The sequence below is a fragment of the Tachysurus fulvidraco genome, chromosome 4 (genome assembly GCF_022655615.1).
Source record: "Tachysurus fulvidraco isolate hzauxx_2018 chromosome 4, HZAU_PFXX_2.0, whole genome shotgun sequence".
Classification (NCBI taxonomy): domain Eukaryota; kingdom Metazoa; phylum Chordata; class Actinopteri; order Siluriformes; family Bagridae; genus Tachysurus; species Tachysurus fulvidraco.
In genome coordinates, this window is record NC_062521.1 from 12,125,886 (window position 1) to 12,153,616 (window position 27,731).

General features: G+C 37.3%; 2 protein-coding genes across 3 annotated transcripts; both read left to right on the forward strand.

The window, feature by feature from the left end:
- The first annotated feature begins 332 nt into the window (after positions 1–332).
- cfd (complement factor D (adipsin)) lies at positions 333–3,724 on the forward strand. Of its 2 annotated transcripts, none has more exons than XM_027142264.2 (5): positions 333–488; positions 844–988; positions 1,094–1,232; positions 1,355–1,615; positions 2,225–3,724. In XM_027142264.2, exons 1-5 carry the CDS (start codon positions 431–433, stop codon positions 2,372–2,374), a joined length of 753 nt encoding a protein of 250 aa, XP_026998065.1. In that variant the 5' UTR covers positions 333–430; the 3' UTR covers positions 2,375–3,724. The 2 variants fall into 2 exon arrangements, with proteins under 2 accessions (XP_026998065.1, XP_026998064.1); XM_027142263.2 differs by having other exon boundaries at positions 336–488; positions 841–988.
- Positions 3,725–6,838: 3,114 nt separating this feature from the next.
- Positions 6,839–27,561, forward strand: dnaaf9 (dynein axonemal assembly factor 9). Its single transcript, XM_027142201.2, is given in 39 exon segments — positions 6,839–6,938; positions 6,941–6,975; positions 6,978–7,051; positions 8,415–8,494; positions 9,397–9,513; positions 9,846–9,970; positions 12,200–12,296; positions 12,380–12,486; positions 12,586–12,663; positions 12,741–12,842; positions 13,114–13,169; positions 13,285–13,420; positions 13,513–13,594; positions 13,685–13,721; positions 13,798–13,882; positions 14,071–14,147; positions 14,486–14,530; positions 14,652–14,697; positions 14,805–14,916; positions 16,978–17,048; positions 17,182–17,232; positions 17,337–17,427; positions 17,527–17,630; positions 18,056–18,202; positions 18,291–18,376; positions 18,517–18,603; positions 18,694–18,814; positions 19,126–19,214; positions 19,297–19,431; positions 20,481–20,606; positions 20,809–20,846; positions 20,990–21,125; positions 21,239–21,325; positions 21,421–21,527; positions 21,805–21,879; positions 23,179–23,354; positions 23,707–23,772; positions 23,919–24,012; positions 24,114–27,561. Coding segments are annotated over 39 exon segments (3,567 nt in total). The 5' UTR covers positions 6,839–6,853; the 3' UTR covers positions 24,218–27,561.
- The last annotated feature ends 170 nt before the right edge of the window (positions 27,562–27,731 follow it).

Genomic DNA, 27,731 nt, shown 5'->3' on the forward strand with positions numbered 1-27,731 from the left:
GTGTGTGTGTGTTTGTGTGTGCGTGCGTGTGCGTGCATGTGTGTGTTTTGAGGGGGTTGAGTGTGCAGGTTGTTTATTTACGTGTCATTTAATTCACTAATAAAAAAGTTGGTCAAGCAGTCAGGGTTGTTATAATTGTTACTATCCAGTTACTTCTCCAATTCTGGATATTGGAAATATCTGGAAACAAAAACTACAGAGAAAATACAGTGGTAATGCAATAAAGTTGAGATGGTGCCAAAGTGGAGATAAGAGACAAGTCTCAGCATCACATAAATGTAGGAGGAGAAAGGAACGATTTCCAAGAAGTCAGCATTTTTCTTGTAAATGCAGACCCCCTTACGCACTCCCAGGTTATATAAGGCTAGCATGCAAGACTATAAATATATTCCATCTCAACAAGGAAGTGCATAGAAAGGAGTTATTCAGTATGGGTTCTCTACAAGTGATCCTTGCTTCAGCTCTCTGCTATGCATTCCTCCTTCCTGGTAAGTAGAATACATGAATTCCTTTATTTCGATGATTAATTATTAATATCGTAATTATTAAATCTCGAACACATATTGAGAATACAACATCTCTGTCATTATACAGAAGACCAAAAACACTACATAATAGATCAGTCAACATAAGAGAACATGAGAGAAGGTTGTGCACAACTGGATTAATGAACTTTAAATGGACCAATATAATAGGAAAATTCATCATGTAGTTTTACAGATTAATTTGTAATTAATTAATCCAAGACTCTGATCTTTACTGTATTCCAACTCTAAAATATTTTTTTAAGCTCTTGGGTCTTGCACATTAGCACTTATTATTCTTATATGTGTCTTTGAGAAGGTGAGTGTATCACAGGAGGGAAGGAATCTACACCACACTCCCGTCCCTATATGGCCTCACTGCAGCTGGAAGGCAAACACAACTGTGGTGGATTTCTGATCTCTAGTGAGTGGGTTATGAGTGCCGCACACTGCTTTCAGGACACGTAAGTACCATAGACCAACCTTTCACATATCTATTGTCAAATTATCCTAAAATTCTTTGTGTGTTAACAAAAAATGAGCATTTGTGTGTGTATTCTCTACTGCAGCAATAATTATAAGATTGTGTTGGGCGCTCATTCCCTATCCCAGGAAGAGGACACGAAACAAATGTTTGATGTGGCTGCTGTCTATAACCATCCCGATTTCAACATTGAGAACTATGATAATGATATTGCCCTGGTTAAGGTAAAGTATATAAAGTTTGGGAATGAGGTCTAGAGCATCAAGAGGGTGGGGAATTTCTTATACTATATCACTGTACCTTGTGTTAAGTTCCACTGACATACAGTATCCTCTGTAATTGGCAGCTAAGTCAGTCAGTCACAGAGACTGATGCCGTGAAGCCTCTGAAGTTCCAGAGGTCAGGAGGGAGTGAGCCTGGTACAGATGCTTCTGTGGAAACTGCAGGGTGGGGCTCATTAGACAACCTTGGAAACCGGGCAGATAAACTGCATGAAGTGACTGTTGCTGTTATAAAGAGACATACCTGTGGTCGCAGTAGCTCCTATGGGCAATCATTTACAACAAATATGCTCTGTGCTGGAAAAAAACTCAAGGACACCTGCGATGTAAGTTTTCATCTTAGACTTTCTGTTGTATGAATTAGTCATTGTTTGCCCATTTCACACTTTTCCTCAAATTTCTACATTCTGGGTTAGTTCTTCCCTGTTGCACAACCAAAAAGAATAAAGACTAACACCAAACACATTTGAATCCAGCAGTGAAATTTTTTAGAACATTTGCTCACAATACATTAAAGTGCAGCTAAACAGTAGGGGGAAACCATTAACTGCCCACTTGCAGAGCTCACAGTCAACATCGGTTATCTTTTTTTACCAGTTGGAGGAAGCAGTACCATCCTTCACCAGCCAATTCTGCAGTCTTGATCTCCCAGCAGCAGATATTAGACAAAGTGTTTGAAATTGAATTTCATTTATGTGAAGTTTTAATTGCATTCCACACCGAGAGGAAATTCTGAAAACATAAACATATGTATCAACAATCTCTGGAATCAGTGAAACGGTTGAATCAGTTTCTCTCCCCGACTCAGTCCTCCAACTACCTCCAAAGTACATTTCAACTCCGTTGAAACACTAATTATCAAGACAGTTTTTCCATTCTGCCTAGATTTCACATCATTTAAGCAACCATCTCATGCCTATATTCTACTCTTACAGGGTGATTCTGGTGGTCCTTTGCTCTATAATGGCATTGCTGTGGGAATAACCTCAAATGGAGGGAGGAGATGTGGTTCCACCAGGAAGCCTGGACTCTACACCATAATATCGCATTATGATGACTGGATCACCCGCACTATGTCCCAGTAACCTGTCAGCAGTTCGACTGACAAATTGACCGTGTGATTGCTTGTTCTATCATATCTTATTTGAGGCAGATTATATCGAATCTTTATTGTCATACTGTGCACAGAGGTTAGTCATCACTTTCTGTAGCTCACCATTATACGAAATATACGAAGTATAAGTATAATAGGTTTGTTCAGATTTTATACCAGAATTTAAAATTCACAGGTTATCATAACTCTTCATAACAAGTTTTCTTCATTTTTTGTAGTTATTCTTTTTCTTTCATGCTAATGGGGTGTATTATCTTGTATATAAAAATGAGTAAATTTCTGTAAAAATCCTTTTTTTTCTTTCTTTCTTTTTTTTAAGTCTGCCAAATAAATAAAGAAATAGCCAAATACTAAAAGGATGACTACATGGATAAGGGCAGCAATGTAAGGAAATGGTTTAATACATAGTGAAATACACAATAATAACTGTTTTATTTTAAATAATCTGGTCATTTTTAACTATTTAAGCTTTTTATTTTAAAATGTAAACCATTAAAATGTATTTCCACAATGTCATATAGGGAATGCAGCCTAAAATGATCATCGGGTATGAAATGACTTTAATCTGTTTCGTCTGCCAAATTAATTATTATAACACATACTGTCCATGATCCAAGTGTTCAGTGAGTAGGCCTCTGTGTTCTTATGCCAGGAAAGTTACTACCAGATTGAGGTAAAATGAATGAACAGTATTTAGTATAGAAATTCAGGACCCATTCCAGACCCATTAGTCTTGTTGAACAGGTGATTAAATCATTGTTAAAAATGTGATTGTCTATTAACCTTTTGGCCCAATGTATTTGACACACTGGGAAAAGCGCTTAACGTTGTAGTCAACGTTTAGCCCAACCCATGGGATATAGCTACCATACACTAGCTACTATAGCCCCATTGCCCAAGTGGTTGCGTTTATTACTCTATTAGCCTGGAGGAATATTTTTTAATTCAATTTTTTATTTTAAATTTAATATTTTTAACCTCCTGGAGTTGTACCACTTCCTCTACTCACAATAGATGGATACAAGATATATTTTTCTATATTCATTTGGAGAAATTATGTTTTAAGCAGCAAACCTGGGATCCTTTCTTTAATTCTATTAAAAGCCTGCTCTGTCTCTCTGATTCAGACTCAGATAATAAATAAGAATTGTCTCCTTAAGAATATCACTGAATGCTGTTCATGACAGAATATTGTACATCTGTGGTTTTTTCCTTACTTCTCCCTGTGTTGGGACAGTAAAGGTTTTGGGTTTGATGTGTCCTGTCCTGTTAAAATTGCAAGAAAAATATTACAAATAAAAATATGATCATCTAAATACAAGTTAATGGTGTGTTCAAAAGCAAAATATCTCAAAATTAAGAAAAATGTGTTGGTTTTTTTTCAGTTGCTAACAAGCATTGCTCAATACCGAAACCACATTTTCAAAGCTCTTCACACAGTCTGCATTACCAGCATGAATGTTGGCCAAACGGTTAATCTCACCAACAAAACTCACTCAGACCACATAACACAGGCAAAAATTCAGAAAACACACAATTCATTCACAACACACTTACATAAAAAAAACACTAACAACAGGAAGCATTAAATAATTGATGAACTTTTCTTTTTTAAAGTTTCAGTGATTTTCCACATAAGTCAGTTCTTCATTTAGAATACTGTAACACAATTTCACTTTATTGAAAGCATTTGTAACAGGAATGAATCAGAAATTAATCAAAATTTCATTTATTTGAAAATAGTACTAAAAGTTAAACCAAAAGGTAAAAAAGAGGGAAAAAACTCCAGGGCTGCAATGATAATAAAAAAAAGAATAAATAAAATACATTCTACACATTACTGTAACAACATGTGTAGTTGTTCATTATAGTAAATTACAGTGATGGATCTAGTCTGCTCTCTCTCTCTTGTATTTGGCCTCGAGTTCTCATCAACATCACATCTGATGTCGTCTCTGGCAATGCATCTTGGAAAGTACCTCCTGGAATGTCTAATTCATCCCTGGCAGTCAGAAAGTCTCCACACCCCGCATTCATTGCCTCCAGTAAAGTCATGGTCATGTGGATGATGGTCATAAACCTTCCACCTCCATGCAGATAAAAACTCCTCTATGGGGTTTAAGAAAGTGGAGTATGGAGGCAGGTATAATAGTGACATCCTGGGATGTGCCGCAAACCACTCTGTGACTGCAGCAGAGTGGTTGAATGCCACATTATCCCACACAACAATGAAGGAAGGGGAGTTTGATGCCCTTTGGCTTCTCTCCTCTGCTGGCACAAGTCGAATATGTAGGTCATTTAGAAACGAAATGAGCCTTTGTATTGTAGGGGCCGATGAGTCGTTTGTGTAACAGCAAACCTTCATTGGACATTGCTGCACACATCGTGATGTTAGCTCCCCTTTGACCTGGGACCTCCACAGTCACTCTCTGTCCCATTACATTTCTTCCCCTGCACTGTGTTTTTTTCCAGGTTGAATCCAGCTTCATCCACAAAGATAAAAGTATGTGAAGTTCATCTGGCTTCCATCTCCATTATGCTCTAAATTGCAGACAGTTTCACAGTAATTGACATTATGCATCAATGTGTACAGTACAGTATGTACCCTGTTTGGTTACTGAACGGACATCTTACCTGGACATATTGAGTTCTTTCACACGTTCACTGTTTCTCTCAAAGGGTACAGTGTACAGTTGCTTCATCCTTATTTTATGTTTCTCTATGTCTCTGGGAATTGTTGTTGTGCTAACCATGTTCACATTTTCAAAAATGCCATTGTCTGCCAGCACTCTCTCCCGAATTTCCCGCAGTTTTATTGCATTGTTGGCAATTACCAAATCCACAATGGCAATTTCTTGCGCATCAGAACAGATTCTGCCTCCCCTCCTCTCGTGGGCAACCTTTGGATCCTACAGTTTTGTATTGTATTTGTATATCCTACTGTATTGTAATAGGCTTCAAAATGTCAATATGTGTAATAATGTACACATTGTATTGTATTTTACTGTAATGTGTAATTCAGTTATCATTAAGGGATGCTCATCTCACCTGTTGTGTTGTCGGAAAATTGATGCAACTTGAAAGTGGCAGATATGGTTGCACCCTTAGACCAGCTTCTCTCAAAGAGAGACCATGATTTACTACATGGTCAATAATTGCTATTATCTCATCAGAGATCACCACTCTTGGCCTTCCTCTCCTTTGTCCTCCATGCACTCTCCCTCTCTGAACCGCTCTTCTTTGATCCATATTGGCCAACAAATTCTGTTCCAAACTATCCCTTTTATACTAAATCATGGTAATGAGACTAAGGCAGAACACCTGGGTGGAATTTTATCTAAAATTGCAATTATCCTTTTAAATTTTTTGCAATTTAGCATTTTGAATGCAGTGTGTTAGCATTAGGAAAATGTGCTGAAAAGACATAGTATTTTGCATGTTGTGGAGTACGAATGGGAAAAGAATTCTTGAATTTTGAAGTGTGGTCACTGAATGCATTTTGTCTGAAAGCAGTGAAAAATGGTTCACAGTTTGGTCTGCATTGACTTCTGAAATAAGAAGTGGCTTGAGAAAGACGAGACCTACATGAGAAAATAGTTTCTCATTTCGTGAAACAATAATTATTTGAATTATAGATGTCTCCCCAGTTTTTCACATGCATATGAAATCTTTAGGGCTAAATTGTGTGTGTGTGTGTGTGTGTGTGTGTGTTATGTGAGTGTGTTGGCAGTGTGTTGTATGTGTGTGTGCGTGTTGGCAGTGTGAGTGTGTGTGTTTGCGTGTGTATTTGCGTGTGTGTTTGTGTGTGTGTTTGAGTGTGTGTGTGTGTGTGTGTTGGCAGTGTGTTACAGGAAGTTCAAGTGCAAAGCCTTATCTTTAACTACATAAAGCTCTTTTAGGAAGTTCTTGTTCCTGTTTCATGATTATTTAAAATCTCAGTGTATGTTTACACAAAACAGAAATGGTTGTAGCTATTTTTTAATGAAATGATTTTTTTCTACATTCTTAGTTATACAAGTCTGAAGTATGTGGCAAACTAAACATGTCTGAGCCGTGAAACGTGAACACTTACTCATCCGTTATATAAATCAGTTACCATGTAATAGTCACTACTGTCATGCATTAACTATCTTATTTATTAACCCTTTCGAAGCTCCAGTCTAGCAAGAAAACCCTCAGCTCACGTTACATACAGTGAGGTCAGAGTCGTTGCTCTAGGATTGCGTTAGCCAATGTAACAAGGCATGTGGGACTCATACTTCAAGGTAGGGGAAAACGCGCAGCCAAATTCTGTATTTTTTTAAATCTTTCAATGCATTCGAATTAAAATCCTATTAAGAATTATGCATTTTCTTATAATCTAACAGAATTGCCTTAAGAATGCTCATAACACCTCTGTAGAGAAATGTTTATTGTATTAGCTGACAGCTGGAGTACCCTCCTTACAGAAATGGTACAGGCGGTTGCTATCCTCGTTCGCCTGTGTTGCTGTTCTCCAGCTGAGGCTATTGACTATGGAGATGTGCGCGAGCTGAAGAAAGTAACGGCAATTCTGATGTCGAGCCTGACTTTCTAATATAAATATCGCCAATATGTCCGGCTTAAATAAAACGACAGGAAAGTCTTCTGTGGTCTGTTCGCCTGTAAGGTAATTACAAATTTCGCTTTGTATTCAAGTCCATATCTTTTTACTTGAAGGGACGTATTTTTGTGTTTGAAAGGAGGTGACGGTTGTTGTGGTGATGTAGTTGGGCCGAATGCTATCGCTAGCTAGCTAGTTAATGTTTGTATAAAATTGTTTGTCTTCAGTCATACACCAAATTGTGAATAATAACATTTGGTACATAGAATATGTATTTGTCTGATAATGTACAACAGAGACTCTCCAAGGCCATGGTTTTCAGATGCATTAAAGCCAGATCAGTTAGCATGACCATTAAGGTCTAACCTATAATGCTTTACTAATGATGATTTACTAGCTAAAATAAACAAAACACTTCCCTTTTTATGGCCCCGCCATATACTGCATGCTATATACTGCATATGCGCCTGTTTATTGGGCCAGAAAGCCTGTAAACAAACAAATAAATAAATAAATCCTGTAACAATGCAGGAAAATGTAATCAGTAGAAAACAATAAACAACATCTACTTACTTGTGTAATCTCAAATGTATTGAAAATCATTACCGTCAACACTGAGTTTAGTAGTTTTTTCTTTTATTAACGGTTCCTCCTCTGTACATTAAGCAATTTGTTTTGTTTTGCTGCCATTTGTTTGTTTGTTTGTTTATTAGAATACAAAATGTCTATTAAATGTCTATTAAATTCGGCTGAACTCGCAAAAATGATTTTTTTTGCTGTGCCATCATGTCATGTGATTACATAATAATAATAATGATGATGATGATGCTGATAATTTTATAATAATTTCTCTGCTTATTTGTAGAGTGAAAATTAAAGTCGTTTTAGATTTTATTCAGAAGAAAAAACTTGATCCTGTAGATTGCAAAGCACACTTTTATCACATTTTTATTCCTTTTTTTTTCTTGCATACTCATTTCACACAATTCAACAGACTCAGAGGGAAATTTAAATGTAAAAATATTTAAATCATTAAAGAATTTGTTTTAATGATTCTGATCATTTGTTTATTTTTTCAAATAATCCTTCAGGATATAGACAGTATGCAAATGTTACATCAAACAGGATAGTTAAATTATACATATAAATATAAATATACTAAATATAAATGCACATTTTTACCTGTTACTGATGCCATGAGTTTATTAGAATTGATTCTAAACTGGTGCAGAGGACCCTTCTCATTAATGTTATGTTCAAGTGCATGTTAATTTTCTATTAGAATTGTTATTAGTTCTAACTGCTCTCTCTGCCCCTAAGCCTTAACCTTGCTAAAAAAAAATGACATCGAAAATTATATGATTTGTGATCATGGTGTGAATATTGTTAAGGAAAAGGGTAGATCTGTACAGCTGTGCTGTGTTTGCAGCTGTTCACGCTTGCGGCAAGTTCAGGCTCTCCTGAAGGCTGGTGGTGAAACCGTTCCAGATGGCATCCTCTGCTCACTGGGTGAGTTCATCAGAGCACCGATTCCCTGTTACTTATTACACTCTTAATACACTGTACCCAATCCACAGCCCTCTGTGGTGGTAGTGAGTAGAATTCTCACTTGAAATGAAGAGGGAAAAACTGTTTTGCAAGTTACTGGAACCTGCTCTGGAGGAACTATATCAAATATCTACTTGTATACTTAATCAATGATGCTGCTTGCATTACACTGATTCTTGTTTTTGCGATTGTGATTAGTAGATTATGCACAGTACACCACAGATAGATATTAGCTAAATTCTTTTATATGCTGCTATTATATTCTTTTATATTTTATATGCTGCTAGCATATTCATATTAAACAAGCAATTCACATGTTCCATATACTCTCTCAGTCTACTCTAATAGGAACACCCTTACGTTCACATTTATACAGTTATCCAATCAGTCAATCAGCAAATGAAATCACCCAGGTACAGGTCAAGGTTTCAGACATGGTGATTTAAACCATGGTATAGTTGCTGGTGCCAGACATGCCGCTTTGAGTATTGCAGTATATTACAGTAATTATACAGTATTACAGTAATTATAGTTGCTATAGGTGTTTCAGCCTAAAGATCCTCCTCACACAGGATTTCTTTTTGTATTTCTAACCATTCTGTGTAAACTGTAGAGATCGTTGTGTATGAAAATCCCATGAAATTTCTAAAATCTTCAGGCCAGCCCATTTGACACCAGGAAATATGCAATGGTTAAAGTCACACATATGACATTTTTTTCATTGTGCTTCTACCACTCAATCGGTTGATTCAGTAACTGCATGAATGTACAGGTGTTCCAAATAAAGTAGACAGTAAGCAAATGTAGCCATAATCTTATTTCACAATTAATTCTGTCGCTATGTGCATCCATGGCTTTTTCAGGTATCGACAGCCGTTATAATGAGGGCTGTAGTGAGTTGGCCAGCTACCTTTTCTTTGGTCTTTATCAACACAACCAGAAGCAACTCTGTGAGGAGTTTCCTGAGGAGGTGCTGGATGGTATGACCCTATTTGCTTTATTGTTTGCTTAAGGGATGCGAAAGTTGTTGCTTGTGGCTTTTGTCCAAAACATTTCAGAATGTAAACAAGAAAAGTAATTACGCAGCACACAAAGCCTTGTGTTGCCTACATGTGTTTTTGCTTGAGTGTTCAAAAGCGATGATTACTTGTTCGGTTCACTCAACTTTAAGATAATCTTTCAATCTAGAATATGTTTAATATATAAAATCGAACATATCTGTGATCCTCCAACAGAAGTTACACAAAATATTTAAAACTAATGTGCTGGTGGTCTGCTATCATAATGCAAGTCTCTGTGTGCTTGTCTACAGATGTAATCCTTCTCATAAAGGCAGAGAGTGTGCACCTGTATTGTAACCCTGTGAATTACAGCTACTTGCTTCCTTACATTTCCCACTGGAGGAATCTACACCTTCACTGCATGACTGAAGCAGAGGTAATCAGCTAGACTACACATTACAAACATAAGGCACAACAGACACAGAATCATTCTATATAAGCAATCCATACACTTGGTATGTCATTCTTATCTACACAGACCATGTACATCCCATTTGAACTATTTGGCAGAATAGTTCGATATAATTTATTTAAAGACATTTCTATTGCTAAGTTCAAGATGTTTGCTTGTGCAATGGCATGGCGGTTGCTATGTTACTGAGACACCATGTGAGTATTGCATGCCTTGCTCTGTTTAACACTTTGCTCTTCATTCAGTGTTCATTCAGTATAAGGATCTATATCCAGGAACTGTGATTGAGTTATTGAAAAATTTTCAGACCTATCTTTTAACCACTTCTTATGGTTTAGTAATTTAATAGGTCAAGAAATGTACTTTTTTACAGCTGTGATCTTTTTGTTTCAAGACAAGACACAAGTAAATGTATTTGTATTATTCAGTATGTTTTAACATTTTTAACAATTGACATTGTCACAAAGATTTACAGATGTGTGTATACTGTGTGTGTGTGTGTGTGTGTATGTATGTATGTATGTATATATATATATTTCGGCCACCGAAAATTTTCGGCCGAAAATGGCCCAAAAGTGCATTTTCGGTTTTCGGCCGAAAGACTTTGATCACTGAAACAACACGGCCGAAACAGTTTGTTGTGATGACGCAAACATAAATATTTTTTTGCGTCTGCAAAGACTTTCTCCATGTGCACTCTGTCTGTGGCGGGCGTTATTCCTTTAATCGCAGCACTAAACCGTCTCTTAAGCAAAGAGTTTGAGACAGATCACGGAGTGAAAACAATGAAAAGTACACTCTTAGAGTATGTCAGCACACGTTTCACTGAGATCTATTCGGATCCTCTGCACTTCATCGCGACTATACTTGATCCGCATTATAAAGATCATTACCTGGATGCGGAAATAAAGCAGCGCACACAAGAAATTATCCAGACCGCATCTGGAGCGCGTCTGGAGTGCAGCATCCCATGTTCTCAATGAGAAGAGGAACAGACTTCACTGTGATAAAGCAGAGAAGCTACACTTCATCAAGAAAAACCTGCCACTTTACCTCAAGAAGAAGAATGGGCTTGTCTAGTGTTTAAATATTTATTATCCACTTTGCACATCTGCAATTCTTGGTGCATTTGTTGTTGTTAAAGTTCTACAGTTAACATATGGGCTATGGCAGTCTTTGTTTTGATACACTATTATGTTGTAGGCCTACAGTGAAAATATTGTTGTATCTTTAAGCAGTTGCAATTGTTCTGAATGCACTGTTTTTATGAAAGAACATATTTAATTTTACAACCTTTCAGAAGGCCAGAGGGCCTGTACATTATTATTTAATGTACACATGAGTGCATTTAAGTAAAACATTTAAGTTTGAATTTTAATTTATTTTATCCTGTGCATTGTTGCTGTCATGATTAAACACAGGCAAGTGAGGATCCAAATGCAGTTTGACCTTTTATTAAGCCGAAACAAGCAACAGATAAGCAGGCAAAAACAGGGCAGAACACTGGGCAGAACACTGGGCAGAACAGGGAACAGGAACAGAGACAAACAGACAACATGCTACAACGACTAACACCAGGGAAGTAGACAGACAGAGAAGATATAGTGAACAAGAACCAATCACAAGGCGGAGACAATCAAAGACTAAGACAAAACACCTGGGGAAGAGATTGAGTGCAATTAATGTCCATGGTAACAAATGAGTGTAACAACAATTAACAGCAGGGAATGACAGCAGACAGAAACAAAGCAAAACACAGACAGGCTGATTACAGTTGCAATGTGCTATAAATAAATATTTTCATAATTTGTAATTGATTTATTCTTTGAAACTTTAATATTAATTTATGCAATTGAAATGCCTTGATTTTAGTAAGTTTAGTACACAGTCATAGCCATAAATTCAATGTAATAATAACTGCCATAATTTCTTTTGGGTTTTCGGCCTTCCTTTTCTCTTTTTCGGTTTCGGCCAAGAATTTTCATTTCGGTGCATCCCTATATATATATATATATATATATATATATATATATATATATATAGATATTTATATATATATATATAGAGAGAGAGAGAGAGAGAGAGAGAGAGAGAGAGAGAACCATCCTCAGCAGCGACTGGTATTCAGATGATGACTGGTATTCAGATGATATTTATAAAGGATTTATTTCTGTCATTCTCTTTAACACTCAGTACGAGGATGAGGAAGCCACAGAAAAGTTTAAAATCTCCAGTTTTGTGTCCATGGTTGATGACTGCAGTTACATCGGAATCCCCTACAGCTCTCAAAGTAAGACACTTGTCAAATTTACACATGGAAATCAATTATTATACTAATGCTGCTGCTGACTCAGGTTTTAATGTTGTCTGTAGGTCATGTGCAGAAGTTTGATATGTTCATGTTAGAGAAGTGGCCCATTATTCAAGCATTTGCCCTGGAAGGAATAGGAGCTGGTGGGTTTTTCACCATGAAATACAAGGTAGGGCATTGCTGCAGAGATTATCTGGACAGACATCATTTAGCAGTAGCAATCCTAAGGCATGTTTACCTATGTGTCCTATGTGTAATATATTTCTAGCTGACTGATATGAGCGAAAGTCTTTGGAAGATTTACGGAAGACTAGACCCAGTGTCTTTGGACTATCTGCTCAATGAGGTACAAACATATCATTAACTAATTAAACAATTTAAACAAATACACATAGGTAATGTGAGTTTATTGTTCCTTTGCAGGATTTGCTGTTGTTTGAGAAGCAGTGGAGCTGCTTGTTTAACATTGTGAACACAGAGAGCCCACTGTCTATGCAGGAGATGTCAGAGGCTCAGACTGCAGAGGTACAAAAACTCTGCTCAGTTTTTGAACATTTTTTAAGGTGTAATCATTACTAAAAAACAACTCCCAGAAGATTGTCTATAAAATGTGATTGGTAGGATTATTAAAAGACATAAATAATTAATAAGATAAAGCAAAAGCTTACAAATGTGTGTCAGAGTGAAAACAAACGCTAGTCGGGTAATATTTCATTGTTTCAGCTTTCACCTGTCTTGTTTACATTTACATGTTTGTCTTTGACATTTTTTCCTTTCTTTTCTTTCTTTAATGAAGTCATTCAGGACCTATTACTCCCATGGTCTCATTTCAAGTAATATCACAGATAAAAGGTACCTGATACTTCTTTGACTAGGCCTTTATATATCTTCATAGATATATATGTTTTTGTTTTTTTTAATGTTATATAGATATATGTGTAAAATACTTTCCTTTGCTTGTTTAAAGTAAAAGCAGGCAACCATATGTTCTGTTTGGGAGTCACTCCTCCAAAGATGACCTGGAAAACTATTGCTTCACCTTCCCCTCTGAGGGCCACCAGGTGCGCAACACAGGGCCTAGTGGGAGTGCTGCGAAACACATGGTAATAGAATACCAGCAAATATGACGATAATAACCAATCACTGTGTAGGAGCATGTGACAGAAAAAGCATTTTACTGTCTTTCTGTTTTCAGCTGCTTCAGTGTGTGGCTCCTAAAGGCCCACTGACGTGTGCAAGAACATATTTCTTTGGCAGCAGTCATGTCCCATATCTAGGTAGGTTTGTCTATTCAATAAAGCTTCATATAATGACTTTGTTCTGAGTAACATTTTCCATTCTATTTTCTACATTTTTTTGTCATGCAGGAAATGACAACAGCACCACACAGAAGTCATCAGTGGTGTAAGTGCTCAGACAATGTTGGACAATGTTATAAGCTGCCTCCAGTTGAGTAAAAACTGGATTTGCTCTTTTGCAGGCTGCTTACACAGATCTACACAGCTGCTGTTCAGTCAGTGCTGGCAGGAATAAAATGCTTCTCCATCAACTCCAGCGCTTGCAAGGTAGAGTTATAATTTCAAGTACCATCATCTGCACTTAGAGATTAGTTTCAGAAAATAGCGAAATCATTTAGACAAGATGATAACACCGCATGGTTCCAAGCAGACCCGGATGTGTAGTCAGTTAATTTGCTCATTTAAAGCTATTTCTGCTGTAAACCAAAACTGATGCAGCATTGTTCATTTATTAGGCAAAGGATGTTGCAGAGCAAACATTTCATCTGGCTTTGGAAACCTTTGGGATGCTTCAGTACAAGAGTGCGCTCAGGTCTCTTTTTCTCTCTTACTTTTAAATACATTTTATACAAACCATGTGTTCAAGGACCTCATTGGGCACAGGATCATTGTCATGGATTTGGGCTTATTTTCTTAGTTGAGGAAAATTGTCATGCTTTAGCATATAGAGATATCCTATGCAATTTTGTGCTTCTAACAATGATGAGGCAATGGTTTGGGGACGGACCACACAAGGCAATGTAATTTTGACCATATATTGTACAATACATGGAGCTTATGTTATGCATTGGTTAGTTATATATGATGTTTAATCCTTAGGAGATACTGTTAATGGCACTGCACTTATTGTTGCTTTTTGTGGTAATTCAGGTCTAAGGCAGTATTTACCATTGAAGCTGTGAACAATGTAGGCAGGTAGGTTTTCACACACACACACACACACACACACACACACACACACACACACACACACACACACACATATATAGTTTCTTTCACAACCTGATCATATTACACATTGTCTTCCTCCTTCTAGGGTTATACCTCTCAGTGATCAGCACAGTCGCTTTCTGGTCAAAACTGTAAGCTGTTTGTCAAATGCCTAACAAGCTGACTCAAACATTCTGCTGTGACTGTTCCTTCCTGCCATAGCATACAGAATAATGGAGTGTTCTCTGACTCTCCTCAGGCCTCCATGGTGGTGTATGATATTCCAGATCTCCAGCAGGGGGGAGGGGATCTGGGATCTGTAGTCTTCTCTGAATCCTTCCTGGAGTCTAGCATCTACATTCAGCAAGGGGGTGAGATTTTTGTTTTTATGCCAAGTATTTACATGTTTCAGCTAACATTACATTAGAAACGCAGTGGAGCAGCATGTTGCATGCATGATGGTGTTGATACTGTCACTCATTATTATTTATCGCTTCACTTGACATCATGCAGCTTTGGCAGAATTGTAGGTATTTTTGTTGATCCATGGAAAACCTCTGTAATAGTTACTATTACAAACATATATCGCATTTATTACGATATTAAACCATCATAAGTGGCCTCCATACATAGCTGACTTTGAGAGTGAGCTTTGTTTTGTCTCAGAAGAATAGTGTTTTATATAATCTGACAGTTATACCAGGGGTGAGAGATGTACAGCTCACAGGCCTAGACCATTCTTATAAAGGCTCTAATCTGGTCCAGGAAATGAATTTTTGAGTCTGTGCTTTAAGCTGAAGCCATCCTGTGAACCATTTGATATGGAAAAATGTGTCTTTTAGTGGGTGAAATAGAATAATTATCTCAGTCCCATGAACAGTTATTGTGCTAATGATAAGTAATTTTTCATAATAGACACTGTAACCATTTCTTTTTCAAATGAACTAGATTATGGCTTTCACACCAATGCAAATGAGTAAAATAACAGCTTATATTTATTTAATTTATGATTGAAAACTTGGGTTTTATGCCTTGTTCACCCACATACTAAAGCAATGGCATGTTCTCATTTACAAATCTCTCCCGGTTTGCTTCTGTCATATCTTTAGAACTACATCTGTAAACAAAAATAAAAACATATCTACAGCCTTTGCCCAGAAACTCTTCTTGATCTCTGTTCCATTGGTGCAAGATGAAGTAAGATAAAAGGTGTTTAAATATGCCGCCTCCCCTGTCTGTAATACTGTAACTTGCGAATTTATTTGAAACATATAGAGCTGATCTCATTAGATGCTTTAAAGTGACTCTGAGACAAACATCTAGCTTCAGATGCTTTGCCTGATACAGTTATGTACTGCTATTAATATCCTTCCATTGTACATTTTATTTTATTGTAATTTGATTTTACTTATATGATGGTTGTATGTATGTATGCTGTCTGTTAAAATCATTTAAACTATGCTGCTGCCTGTTTTGTCCTGGACTCCCTTACAAAATAGATTTTTTAGATTTTTTTATCTCGCTGTGCTTTTTTCCTGGTAAAATAGGTTCAAAGGTTAAATAAAAAAATAAATAAAATGCTCCATCAGATTGGATGTGAGCATCTGTGAACTGCCATCTTCAGGTCTCTTCACAGATGTTCAATGAGGTTTAAGTCTGTAAGTTTAAGGCTTTGGCTGGACCACTCAAGGACATTCGGAGACTTGCCTTCAGTGTTGTTTTGGCTGTATGCCTAAGGTCATTGTTGTGTTAAAAGGTGAACTGTTGATCCTGCCTGAGTTTGCATGCACTCTGGAGCAGGTTTTCTTCAAGGGCATTTCTGCATTTGGCTGCAGTCATTCGTCCCTCAATTATTACCAGTCTCTCTGTACTCTTATTAGATGGATGGTATTATCCAGGTCATATGCAGTGCCATAGTGCTTACTTGTTTGTCCAGTGAGATCAGATAAATGTTGATAAGTTGATATCTTTAAGATGAGTTGTTAATGTTTATTTGGTCTATCCTATTTTTTATTTTATTTTTTGGCCCTCTTGATATTAGACTAAGTGAAATATGACAGATTACATAAAATGACATCCGTTTCACAACCATTAAATTAAGCCATATTAAACAACCTCATTCATTAAACAACCTCATTCATTATGGTAATAATGTGAAAAAGAGCTTAGTTTAAAATCTATTTGGCTTTCTATCACACTATATATACCCTTATTCAGTTACATGTACATATTACTACACCTTCTGTATAACCTCATACCCTCATTTATTACACTGCCACTTGTAAATAAGCTATCTATGCACTTCTGGTTAGATGCTAACTGCATTTCATTGGCTCTGTACCTGTACCTTGCACAATGACAATAAAGTTGAATCTTATCTAATCTAATCTATCTGATGAGACATTAAAGTGTATGTGTGTCTTGTCCTGTAGATGGAGCACTTCTGTCAAACAGCTGTTTCACTCTGCTTACCTCTTCAGTCCCTCGCTATATTTCCTGGCTGGTACAGTGTTTTCTTTTCTCTATACAGTGTCTGTTATATCTTTATTTATGTGCTGACAGATGGATTGTCTCGATAATTCAATTTTTTCAATACATTTTAACGTAATAATATTTCTTTTTTCTTTCGACTGTAGGTGGACGACTCTGATGTGAGATTGTCTGAGCAAGCTCTGAAGTTGTTAAAGGTGAAAAATATTTCACTGCTTATTTCAGTGAGATGAGTATCACTCACTGTGCTTAATCTATGTATTCTAATTTTTTTCCTCCTACTGTATGTGTGTGATAACAGGAGGGGAATGGGACTTGTATAGGGGTTCCTCTAACAACAAATCACTCAGCACAAGTGTTCTCTAACAGTTTGCTTTCTACACCTGAAGAAGGTATGAGTTTTTGTTACTATCACATATGGAGAGTGCTTATTAAATAAGTTACATGTTTGATTAGATTCTTACATATTTATGTATGGAATTTTGTTCCAGGGAAGTTGGTGTTTTTTTCCGAGGGTTTATTGATTGTCCATCCACATTATGGCATCGTCGTTCTCTCTAAGAATCACATCAGAAGCATCAAAGTTTATGATGGGGTCAGTATCTACTTTAAACATAAATCAGTGTTATGTAAATTGGTATTATGTGTTGGTTCGCCTAGAAAGAACACTGCAACAAGAAGCATTATATTACAGCATTTGAAAAATGTGATCAAGCTTCTGATATACCTTTACCATCAACTGCTAGCACTCTTCGTCCTTCTTACTTGTTTTCATCAATGGAGCTGCAGCTTAATTTGGTTAGGAGATTAAAAAAAGAGCTATGGGTTAATACATGATGTTCTAAAGAACTATATTATTTCCTCCTTTAGGCTGCTTCCCATACATTTTATGTACATTTTTATGTACATTTTATTTAAAAGAACATGGCAAACACCAGTATAGCACTATTTAAATTGGACACACTGCAGGTATGATGAGGTACAATGTGTAACTTAAAATGCTGTGTGAATATTTTGCAGGGCTCTTTCTCCGTTGCTACCATGCTGTTTATTGAGTATGAGACCTCTGTGCTTCCACACCTTCCTTTTCCTCTACACAGCGCTGATTGCTGTATAGCCATCGCTCTGATGCCCAAAACCAAGGGTTACAAAGAGTTTTACTCACAGGTATTATCATCCCTCTATGTAGCAACCAAGCTAAACCATTTCAGTATTTATATTTTGTATGTAAATCTCTGGGGTTTTTTTTTCTCAGGTCCTGCAGTTTTGGAATAAGCCTGATTCCAAACTCCATGTGCAGCATGTTTCAAAAGACCAGCTGGGTCTGGACCAGATGAGCATGTGAGTTAGTCATTGTAGTAAAGTATTAGTTGTGTTTTAGAACACTAAATAACTTTTATATTTCATTTTTTCTTATTTTTGTAAACATCAGGCTTAACACCTCTTTCTGTGTCTGTGTTTAATCCTTCTGACCCTGACAGGTACTCCAGATTGCTGAAGCTTCAAGAGGCAGTAAATACCAAAGCAACCCTGAAGACCGCTTATTCAGACCTGCCAGATATGGACCGGTAGCAGCATTTTCATTCAGTGATCAGTTCCAGGATATAGTGCTTCCGTGATGGGTTTGTTTTCATTTACTGCTGTGTTAACATCCTCAGGTTTCTGAAGCACTTTGCTATCAGTAGTAGCATCGGTGAGGAGTCTGTGAACAGTGAACACCTAGCAGCCCTATTCTCAAGCACACACCCCAAATCAGCTATTCCTGAGTCAGAGAAAAAGGTAAATAAATTAAATTCAGAGCTTATAAAATAGTTGTTAAAAGTTATAAATAATTTAAAGTGTTAAAAAACTATTACATATTTAACAAGGAAATGGTGCTCAAATTATATGATTGAAATTGAATCAGCTATATTTTACAATGAGTGATGGTATAGTTAGCCATTTCAATTCATGCTTGAGCTCTCTGAAAAAGCATAATCTCAAGTGCAATTGCTACTATTGTGATTAAAGATAACTCTTTAAAAGTGTGTTTGTGTGTGTGTGTGTGTGTGTGTGTGTGTGTGTGTGTGTGTGTGTGTGTGTGCCTTTAGGTGGCCCTTTCAATCATAACAGGCTTACCAGGCAGCTATAAAGAAAGTTTGTGTGATTTTTTGGTGGATGTGAATCAGGAATGTGGCAGGTAAGTTCAAAAGCGTCTTTAAACCAACAGTATATATTGGGCAATTATGGCCACATTTTTATATTGAATGTTTGGTTGATAGGTGGGAGGTGTACCGCCCTGATCTGGACTCAAAAGAGCTATGTGTTCCACATCTCCAGAGGTTCCTGAGTAGCCTAGTGGCCAAAACAAGTGATACATATTTTAACGCACCAAGGGTTCTGCTGATGACACCAGGGTAAGCTACTGGCATACAGGTAGACACACATTCACAATAAAACTTATAATAGCTTGAAAGCCTTCTTACCTTTTAGGGTGTTTATCCCACCCAAATTGGAGTATAATTGATGCATATGGCTTGTTATCTATTTGGCCGTATTGTTGCAGGCACACAGAAATAATGGAATTCCTGGTTGTGCTAAATAAGTAATCTGCAATTAAGTCATCTGTAGGACTCCAGGTCTGTCCTCTGACACTTTGCAATGTGCGTCAGTTTACTCTGAATTCATGGAATGTTTGCTTCACATTCTGGCTGACATCATGGTTAAATTGTAACTTTTAGATCACACTCTATTGTTGCTTCTGAGTGGACTGGACTTCTTTCTCTTTGGGTAGGATTCAGGTGCATTTGCTCTGCCTAAACAAGTCATCCTTAACAGAATTTACATTGGACCAGCAATAAACATTTTTCTTCTTGGTTCCAATTCATTTTGTATTGAGAAAAGTGAAAAATGTGTGATTTGGGAGGGAGAGTGGTGAGAAACAGGTTAGGAAAGCAGAAAAAAATTGAGAAAAAGTCTGCAAAAGTATTTTGCCATGATGATGTTTATATCCCAGTATATATAGTGTTTATATATCAGAATACCTTAAAATCAGGTGGGAAGTAACTACATTGGTTTAAACATTTAAACATTGAGATAAATGTGTGAAAGCGCATGGATAAGAAATACATAGGTTAAGAACACGGACAAAGTTTCCAGAACACTTAAATATAGCAAGCTTGTTTCTGTGGGGCACAGATTTAGCCTACAACTCTGCATGCACTGTATTCCTGGCAGCTAAACCTAATTTTTTTTTTTTTTAGCAGCCCACCCCCAAAGCAGCCAGCGGCTTGCAATAGAAGCGCTTTGCTTGACTGCAATATTAATGTAGTGTAAGGAGCTAAACACAACAGTGTATGAGTCTAACAGTAATACTGCATGTATGAAAAGCACCTTATGGCTTCAGCGTGATAAGATGTTCTGTATTAAATGTGTCTTCATGTCTACATAAATATGTGTTTTGCAGGTATACAGATGTGCTGGATGTGGTTCAAGCTGTCATTTGTCATCCAGACCCACAGGTTCAAAGCAGAATCTCTTTGGGTGCTGTCACAGCCTGCGTCAACCCACTAACATCCTTCATGGAACACAGGTCTTTACCTTTTTTCCCCAAAGGGTTTCTGTCATTACATTTATCTGCAGAACAGCCATCACACTTGCATACACAAAGATTAAAAAGATCCTTTACATGCCTGCGCTATATCTCGATATAGAAACAATTTTATTAAAGCATAATTTTCCACTTTCATCTCCATAAAGAATTTATGCAATACTGAAGTGCTTTATTTCCCTAGGCTTCTCTTCCCCAAACTCCTGGAGCAGTGTGGTCACGGTAAGGTCCATGGGAATATTTTTTGTTTATCTTAGCATATGTGGGTGTCATACTGTATAGCATATAGGCATGTCTTTGTTTGATTGATGAAATAATATCTGGGTTTGTTTTTTTTTTTGGTTTTTTGTGTGTGTCTATTACAGGTGTAGTGAGTAATGTGGTGTTTACGGGTTTGACCACAGAGCAGAAACACCCTCTGTTGAAATACCTGCAGCAGCTCATCCGTTCAGCGAATCCCAGTGCAGCGTTTATCCTAGCTGAGAGAGGAGCTGTGACCAGGTTAGCAAGCTCAAGCATTAATCTTTGTGTTCTATCTCAGACATTAAAATAGAATTAGTATGAGGTGCTCTAGTGATTCATGCTTTTGCACATTTTTAATATTTGCATTACAGGACAGAGGATATGCGGCTGATTCTGAGTGACAGCAGATTTTATCAGTCTCAGATGATCAGAACTAGATACCTGCTCTACCCTGGCTGGTGAATCTCTTGCTTCCTTTAATTGTGTGTGTTTTGCCATGTGAATGCATGGAGCATATGAAGAGTGTTCTGTGTTTTGCTTTGTTGTGCTGTAGGTGGGAAGGCAGATTTGTTTCTGGTTGTGGATCTATAGCAATGTCCCAACACTTTGTACAGTTCAACCGTCCTCTAGAAAGATCCTTATTTCTGCACTGCTGCAAAGGTAAATGTGTGTGTGTGTGTGTGTGTGTGTGTGTGTGTGTGTGTGTGTGTGTGTGTGTGTGTGTGTGTGTTTGCAACTGCATCTGTGAAGGAAAAAAAGTGATTCTTTAATCCAGGTTGGTAACATACAATGAAAATGATGCAATCTGAAGGTGCTTGCGGTGTGTTAGCTGTGTTGAGATACCAAGATACCAAGTCTAGTGTTGAAATCTGACAGTGTTCTGTGGTGTATCTCTCTTCTCTTTCTCTCTTCCCCCACACACATATCTGTATCTCAGGATTAAAGTCATCCCTCAGAGGCAGCCCTTTCACAGGAAACATCTATCACATCAGTGGGAAAGTGCTCTTTTCCGGTAGGGTGTTCATGCTCTACATTTTTTACTGACTAAAATATCTTGTTCAGCATATAGATAATATTCTAAATGCAGAGTGTTTCAAATTTCTTCACTTTATTCAACCACAGGATATGTCTTGCTGTGGCTTTCTCTGTTTTGAGTGTGTATGTAAGTGTTTGTAACAAGTGTGTGACTTGCCTTTGGGAAGTGGTAGACAGGGGCCCTCTGGGCTGCTACTGGACGGTAGGACTTTTGCCTTAAATCCTCAAAGTAGTGTGCCCTGTTCCACTCATCTTCGTATTACTTCCTTTTTTCAGTTGTTGCAAGGGTCTGTCCATTATTTTCTCTGGTGTAGTTGCATGGAGAGAGTGAGTAGAATGCAGAGATTTGAATTGCTGTTTTGAATGGTCGGTACAAGTTGATTTAGTAGTTTGTTTTCACACCATAAAAAGCACCCTCAGTAGTATACTGTAGCACGTTTTTTTATTCACTTAGCAAGACGTCACAAGGCTCTGCCATCTGCAGTGCTCTGTTTACACCATGAATCATCCATTTTTTTTGTATTAAATACTTCTTTATTCTTTGGTGCTGTCTGGTATTGCTTTCATTTTGTACAATGTTTGCCAAACACATGTAGTGATTTAAATTGATTTGTAATGCATTATTTTCAGTTTTTTGTTCCTCATTTAAATTTCTGCCTGTGTGTACTGATGTATTAGCTCATATTGTCATATTGAGAAATGTATTTATAGTGATATGAGTGCAGGAACTACGTCATGGTTGTAATCAAAGTATGTCACTGCATTAGGCATATAAACTCATAGACTAAAATTCTTCAGCCATAACAGGTTTTCATCAAGATCATTATATTATCAAGGGCAGTATTGGATTAATCCAAAATGTTAGTGAAAACAAGGATACTGCTAGTGGATAAGTCTACAGGACCATCCAGATTTTTTTTTTGTTTTTTTTTTGGTTTGTTTGTTTTAAACAGCAAACAGCTTTCTAATAATTCTCACTGCTCTGCTTTCATATGTATGACTCAAAATAGATGCATGAGACAGCCATAGTCTTGATTTTGAATGCAGCACAAAGTGGTTATCCATGGAAAGTTGTTTTACACATGGATACATTTTATGTAATATGCTACAAACAAACCTATTGCTGCATAGCCAATAGATAGTCATGTCTGCTTAGTGGTTTCTTTATACCCTTTTTGCTGATTCTGTGGTTTTGTGTGTGTGTGTGTGTGTGTGTGTGTGTGTGTGTGTGTGTGTGTGTGTGTGTGTGTGTGTGTGTATAAATGCTTGTAAACAGATAGTGAAAGGTTGTGGGAGGTGAGCTGTAACTCCATCAGTGGAAATGTGTCTATGGCCCTTGATCAGAGCTCAACGTGTAGCCCCCAAATAACACAAACTTGTTACCTGCTGATGCATGGGGTAGGACTCACCCACAGCGGACTGAAGGACTGGCTCAGACAGTGTGCTAAACAGGTACTCATTAAGTCACTTTTGGCTTTGTACTCCACTACATTTATTTCAGTGCCAAATGTCAGCTTTACATAAGCATATAAAAATATCAGCTGACTTTTCCTGATTTCTGCACACACTACCAGTTAAAAGGCTAAAGATCTAGAATAAAGAAACCGGTAGAATAATAAAGCATAAAACATTAGGTAAAAATTTAGCGTTTCTTGCCCTCTGTTGTTTTCTGCCATAGATACCTATTTGTAAGAAAAATAATAATGGTGACCTATAATGTGCAGATCCACAATAACAAAATTGGCCACTGTCTAATCACTTCAGAATTGTCTGGGGTTGTCAGCTTACTCATATTGTCTTACAGAAAGCACCAAAGAAAGCAAAGAAGACCAGAAACACTCTTACACCACAGGAGATCAGAAATATCCATGTAAGCAATGTACATAACACAAAATTGATGGAGTAGACACATAATTATCTATCTATCTATCTATCTATCTATCTATCTATCTATCTATCTATCTATCTATCTATCTATCTATCTATCTATTTACTTATTTATTTACTTATTTATAGGTAAAGAGACACCTGGATCCTCTCCCTCCTGGTTACTTCTACAATGGCTATCAGTTTGTCAGTTTCTTTGGAGAGAGGCAGAACTTCCATCCTTGTATCCTTTAATGAAAGCACCACTCCCTGTGGAACCTTACTTTCACATATGTACTGTTTTGTCACGGTCTGTGTTGCGCTTCCTTATATGTGTTTATTCAGTAATGGACCAGTTTGTAGAGGAATATCTCCAGGAGGCCAATAATGAGATTGAACGCTTTAACAGTGAGCTGGACCTGTATGCACCCAGAGATCTCTTTGACTAGAGTTCTTCCTCTGTCCTGTTTACCCTGGAAGGGGTTTCACTCTAGGGTCAGTGATGTCGAAAATAATCTGTTCACTATACTGTCCACATAATGTTAAGGGGATAACAAAGACACTAAGGGAAGGGTGGGGTTGGCCACTTCATAAATCTACACTATAAATTCAGGGAAAAACCACTGCAGTGCAGATGATGAGAGATCTTCACCCATCTCACTACCACGCTCTACTATATCCTGCAAGACTTTTCTTCTGTAAATAGAACATTTAATGGAAAGAAACTAAGTGCATGTGAACAAGAGAAATCAAAGCCTTATGCTTTATTTATAATTGCAGCAATTTGTAAGCACATCTTAACTGTCTTTGTGCACCGATGCCTTTAAATCAAGCTTCTCTACTCTAATGTATTAATCAGTTCACACACATACCTATAGCTCTGTATGTAGGTTTAGTAATCCTGTGATATAATAATCATAACAGATAACAAAAGTATTCTTCATTTAAAGTTCTCTCTTTCTAGTCAACTTCACCATAATGTACATAACATGAATATATGTTAAGGAGATTAACATAGTTCCACTTTACACAAAGAGTAAGTGCAAGGATCATAGCTAAATGCTAATCGAGTTTGTCAGCAGGGGAAAACTTGCACTAATAGTAGATGCCTTAGAAGCCCACATCTAGGGGTGTGCAGATGGGGAGACAGATGTGATGTTCCATCAGTGTGAAGACTCCAGCTGTGGAGCTGTGGTGATCATCTCTCATCTATGCCATGTCTCAGCCAATCAATGACATTAGACTGAAGTGGCCAAACTGAAAAAATCCACCAGACAGGGTGGGGGGTTGGAGGTTACGGGATATCCCATTATGGGCAAGATGGTTAGTAGAGTTTTAGTTGAGTGGGAGGTTGGGCTGGATAATTAAAATGTGGGATGAAGGTTTTTTGTCATGCCAATTTTAACGCGTGTAGGGGGTTGAAGCGAGTCGTATATTAACTTTGTTTGGCTAAATTGTGGTTAATGTGTGTTTATTAAAGCCTGTAGTGGAGAATCTAATATGTCTTGTTTGCAGGCAGATTTAGCTCTTCACCTGTGGTCTCGATCCTCTATGCATGTTTACTCTCGCTAAATAAGCACAGCAGGGGAAAAGCAGTGTCATTCTTAAACAGGCATTCTTATATTTGACTTTTCATCTCTAAAAAACGAGTATAAAACAAGAAGCCAATAGTATAGTGCTTCATAAGCGTATATTATAAGAAAGAAATGTGAAAGGGGACGGGGACGCACTTCCAAAGAAATTCAGATCCTGCTGCTCCTCTCTGTGCTGCGAGAATAAAAGGTATAGTAGTGGAATTCTATGTAGGTGTTAGCACTCTGTGTGCCCAAGTGTATTCTCACCTTATCCAGTATAAGAGTATATAACAGTTGGTCTGGTCATTGATATGCTCGAGAGGTGTGTTACTGTCACTGTTGCTATGGAGATTTACAATTTGGCACACTTGCCACTATCACCATGGTGACTTACCACTTCGTACCTTTTTAGCAATCAAACACAGTTTGCTTCAGGATAACACACGTGTCTTAGTATAAACTCTGTAAGTACAGGTTATTATGAAGATGTGGGTCCACTGTGCTGTAAACGGTGAAGTCAGAGCAGGTTGACTGACAGAGCTTTTTCACTGAGCAGTGTCACACACACAAAGAGCAGCTGTCCTGAGGCTATGGGGCTCCATAAGGCTTCTATAATCTGTAGTTCAGAGTAGCAGTCATTTTTAGCACATACTATCTGCATGTGTTAATATGTCTTACTGAGGTATATTTATATTTATAACACAAATGCCTTTCACCAAACTGGTACAACAAAGAGAAACAAAAGCTCTATTTTGCATATCTAAAGAGAACTGAATTACCTAGTGAGGAAAATATGTATTTTTATAAGGCTGTGAATTTAAAATGCAAAAAACACTGATTCAATTAGGGGTATGTTTTGCTCCTGTAACTTATTTCAGAGGCTTCCTATTAGGCTAACTGAAGTGCCTTGGCCAAGAGGAACAGAGCTACGCACCAGTGTTGGTGAAAGGATAAGCAGAGTGTTATGCGTCTTATTTGTGAAGGGTCAGATGCTGGCTGGCAAGAGGGCACTGGAGGGCAGCAAATCAAAACTTTAAACAAAGACACATCAGTGTCAGGATAAAGCATATGTCTGGATTATATGAAATGGATGTTCTTATAAAGACATCTTATTTAATAGTTGGATGAATGAATGAAAATTTGGCAATAGGGTTGGTCTTTAATTTTCTTTTGTAGACCCAAGTGATGCCCTCCAGTCTGTCCCTATAACTCTGTCTGCCAGCTCTTCCCTGATCACTGTAACTGTGGAGCTGAGGTTAGAGGACTAAAACGGAGTTTGGTATCAAATAATGAATTAACCTTTTCTATGTGAGAAAATGTTTGAATAAATTTTTTGTTGTTGTTGTTAGCTGGGTTGGAGGGTGTTTACATCTTTCCCCTAAATGGCCATTCCTTAAACGGAAACATTTTTTAAAAATAAAAAATATATATAATCACAGTTGGCTTTCAGTCTCCACTGGAACGATAATGTTATTCAGCAATATCTTAAAAGTGCTATAGTTGCTGAGGGCTTGTTCCTGACCAAAGCATCTCATTCCCATCTGTTAGCCATGTTTTGAAATCTGTTCATTCCTAAAAATCAGCAGGGGCCCATCAGAGACTGCTTCTGTTAAAGACACCTTTCTTATGTTTTCAGGTATTAGACTAAATTGGCTGAACCACTATATATGGATTTCCTGTCACAGATGACAGAGGCTTGATTTTTCTTGTTCATGCTAATCAGGTTACAGTTGGTGGTGAGGGGAGCTTATTAGGAAAAAAGAAACTTAAGGGCTGATTTATTCACATTGCTGCTCAAGATGATTGGTAGGGAACAAGCCTTAGGTAAAGCATTCCAAGCCTAAAATAGGAATATTCAGTATGTTATTGCCTGCTCAATGATGGACATGTTCCCATTCCGTCCATGCTGTGGACAAAGTAAGATTTCTGAACCTTTTTAATCCTAGAGAGAAGATAAAGGAATAGAAGTAATGAATTCCTTTGACGTTACCTCAGAATACCCAATGTTAGGAGTTCATACCGTAACTTGTGGTTAAAATGGTTGTACTTGAAAAGTGCCAAGATGTTAAAGAAATTCACTTAAGTGTGTGAAATTTCAAATTATTGCATTGTATTTGCACAAAGCTACTGAAACTCCTGTTTTCTCCTGTGACTTATGCTTTTTATAATCTGTGTTGTATTTATGAGATTAATCAATTCATTAAACTATTTATAACCCACATACTGGTTGTCTTCTTGTGATTTCAGTTTGCTGATTGTGTGTTTTTTCTGCATTTTCTGGATGGTCTTACCATTAGTGAGTCACATTTGTTGGTGTAGGTGGGTGTAAATGTTTATACCATCAACAGTGAATTTTTCACATGGTGATAACATCTTTGAAAATGCCAAG

Coding starts and splice junctions, on each gene's coding strand:
- cfd (XM_027142263.2), top strand. CDS start 431: ATGGGTTCTCTACAAGTGATCCTTGCTTCAGCTCTCTGCTATGCATTC. Junction 489..840: donor CTATGCATTCCTCCTTCCTG/GTAAGTAGAATA, acceptor TGTGTCTTTGAG/AAGGTGAGTGTATCACAGGA. Junction 1,616..2,224: donor AACTCAAGGACACCTGCGAT/GTAAGTTTTCAT, acceptor CTACTCTTACAG/GGTGATTCTGGTGGTCCTTT.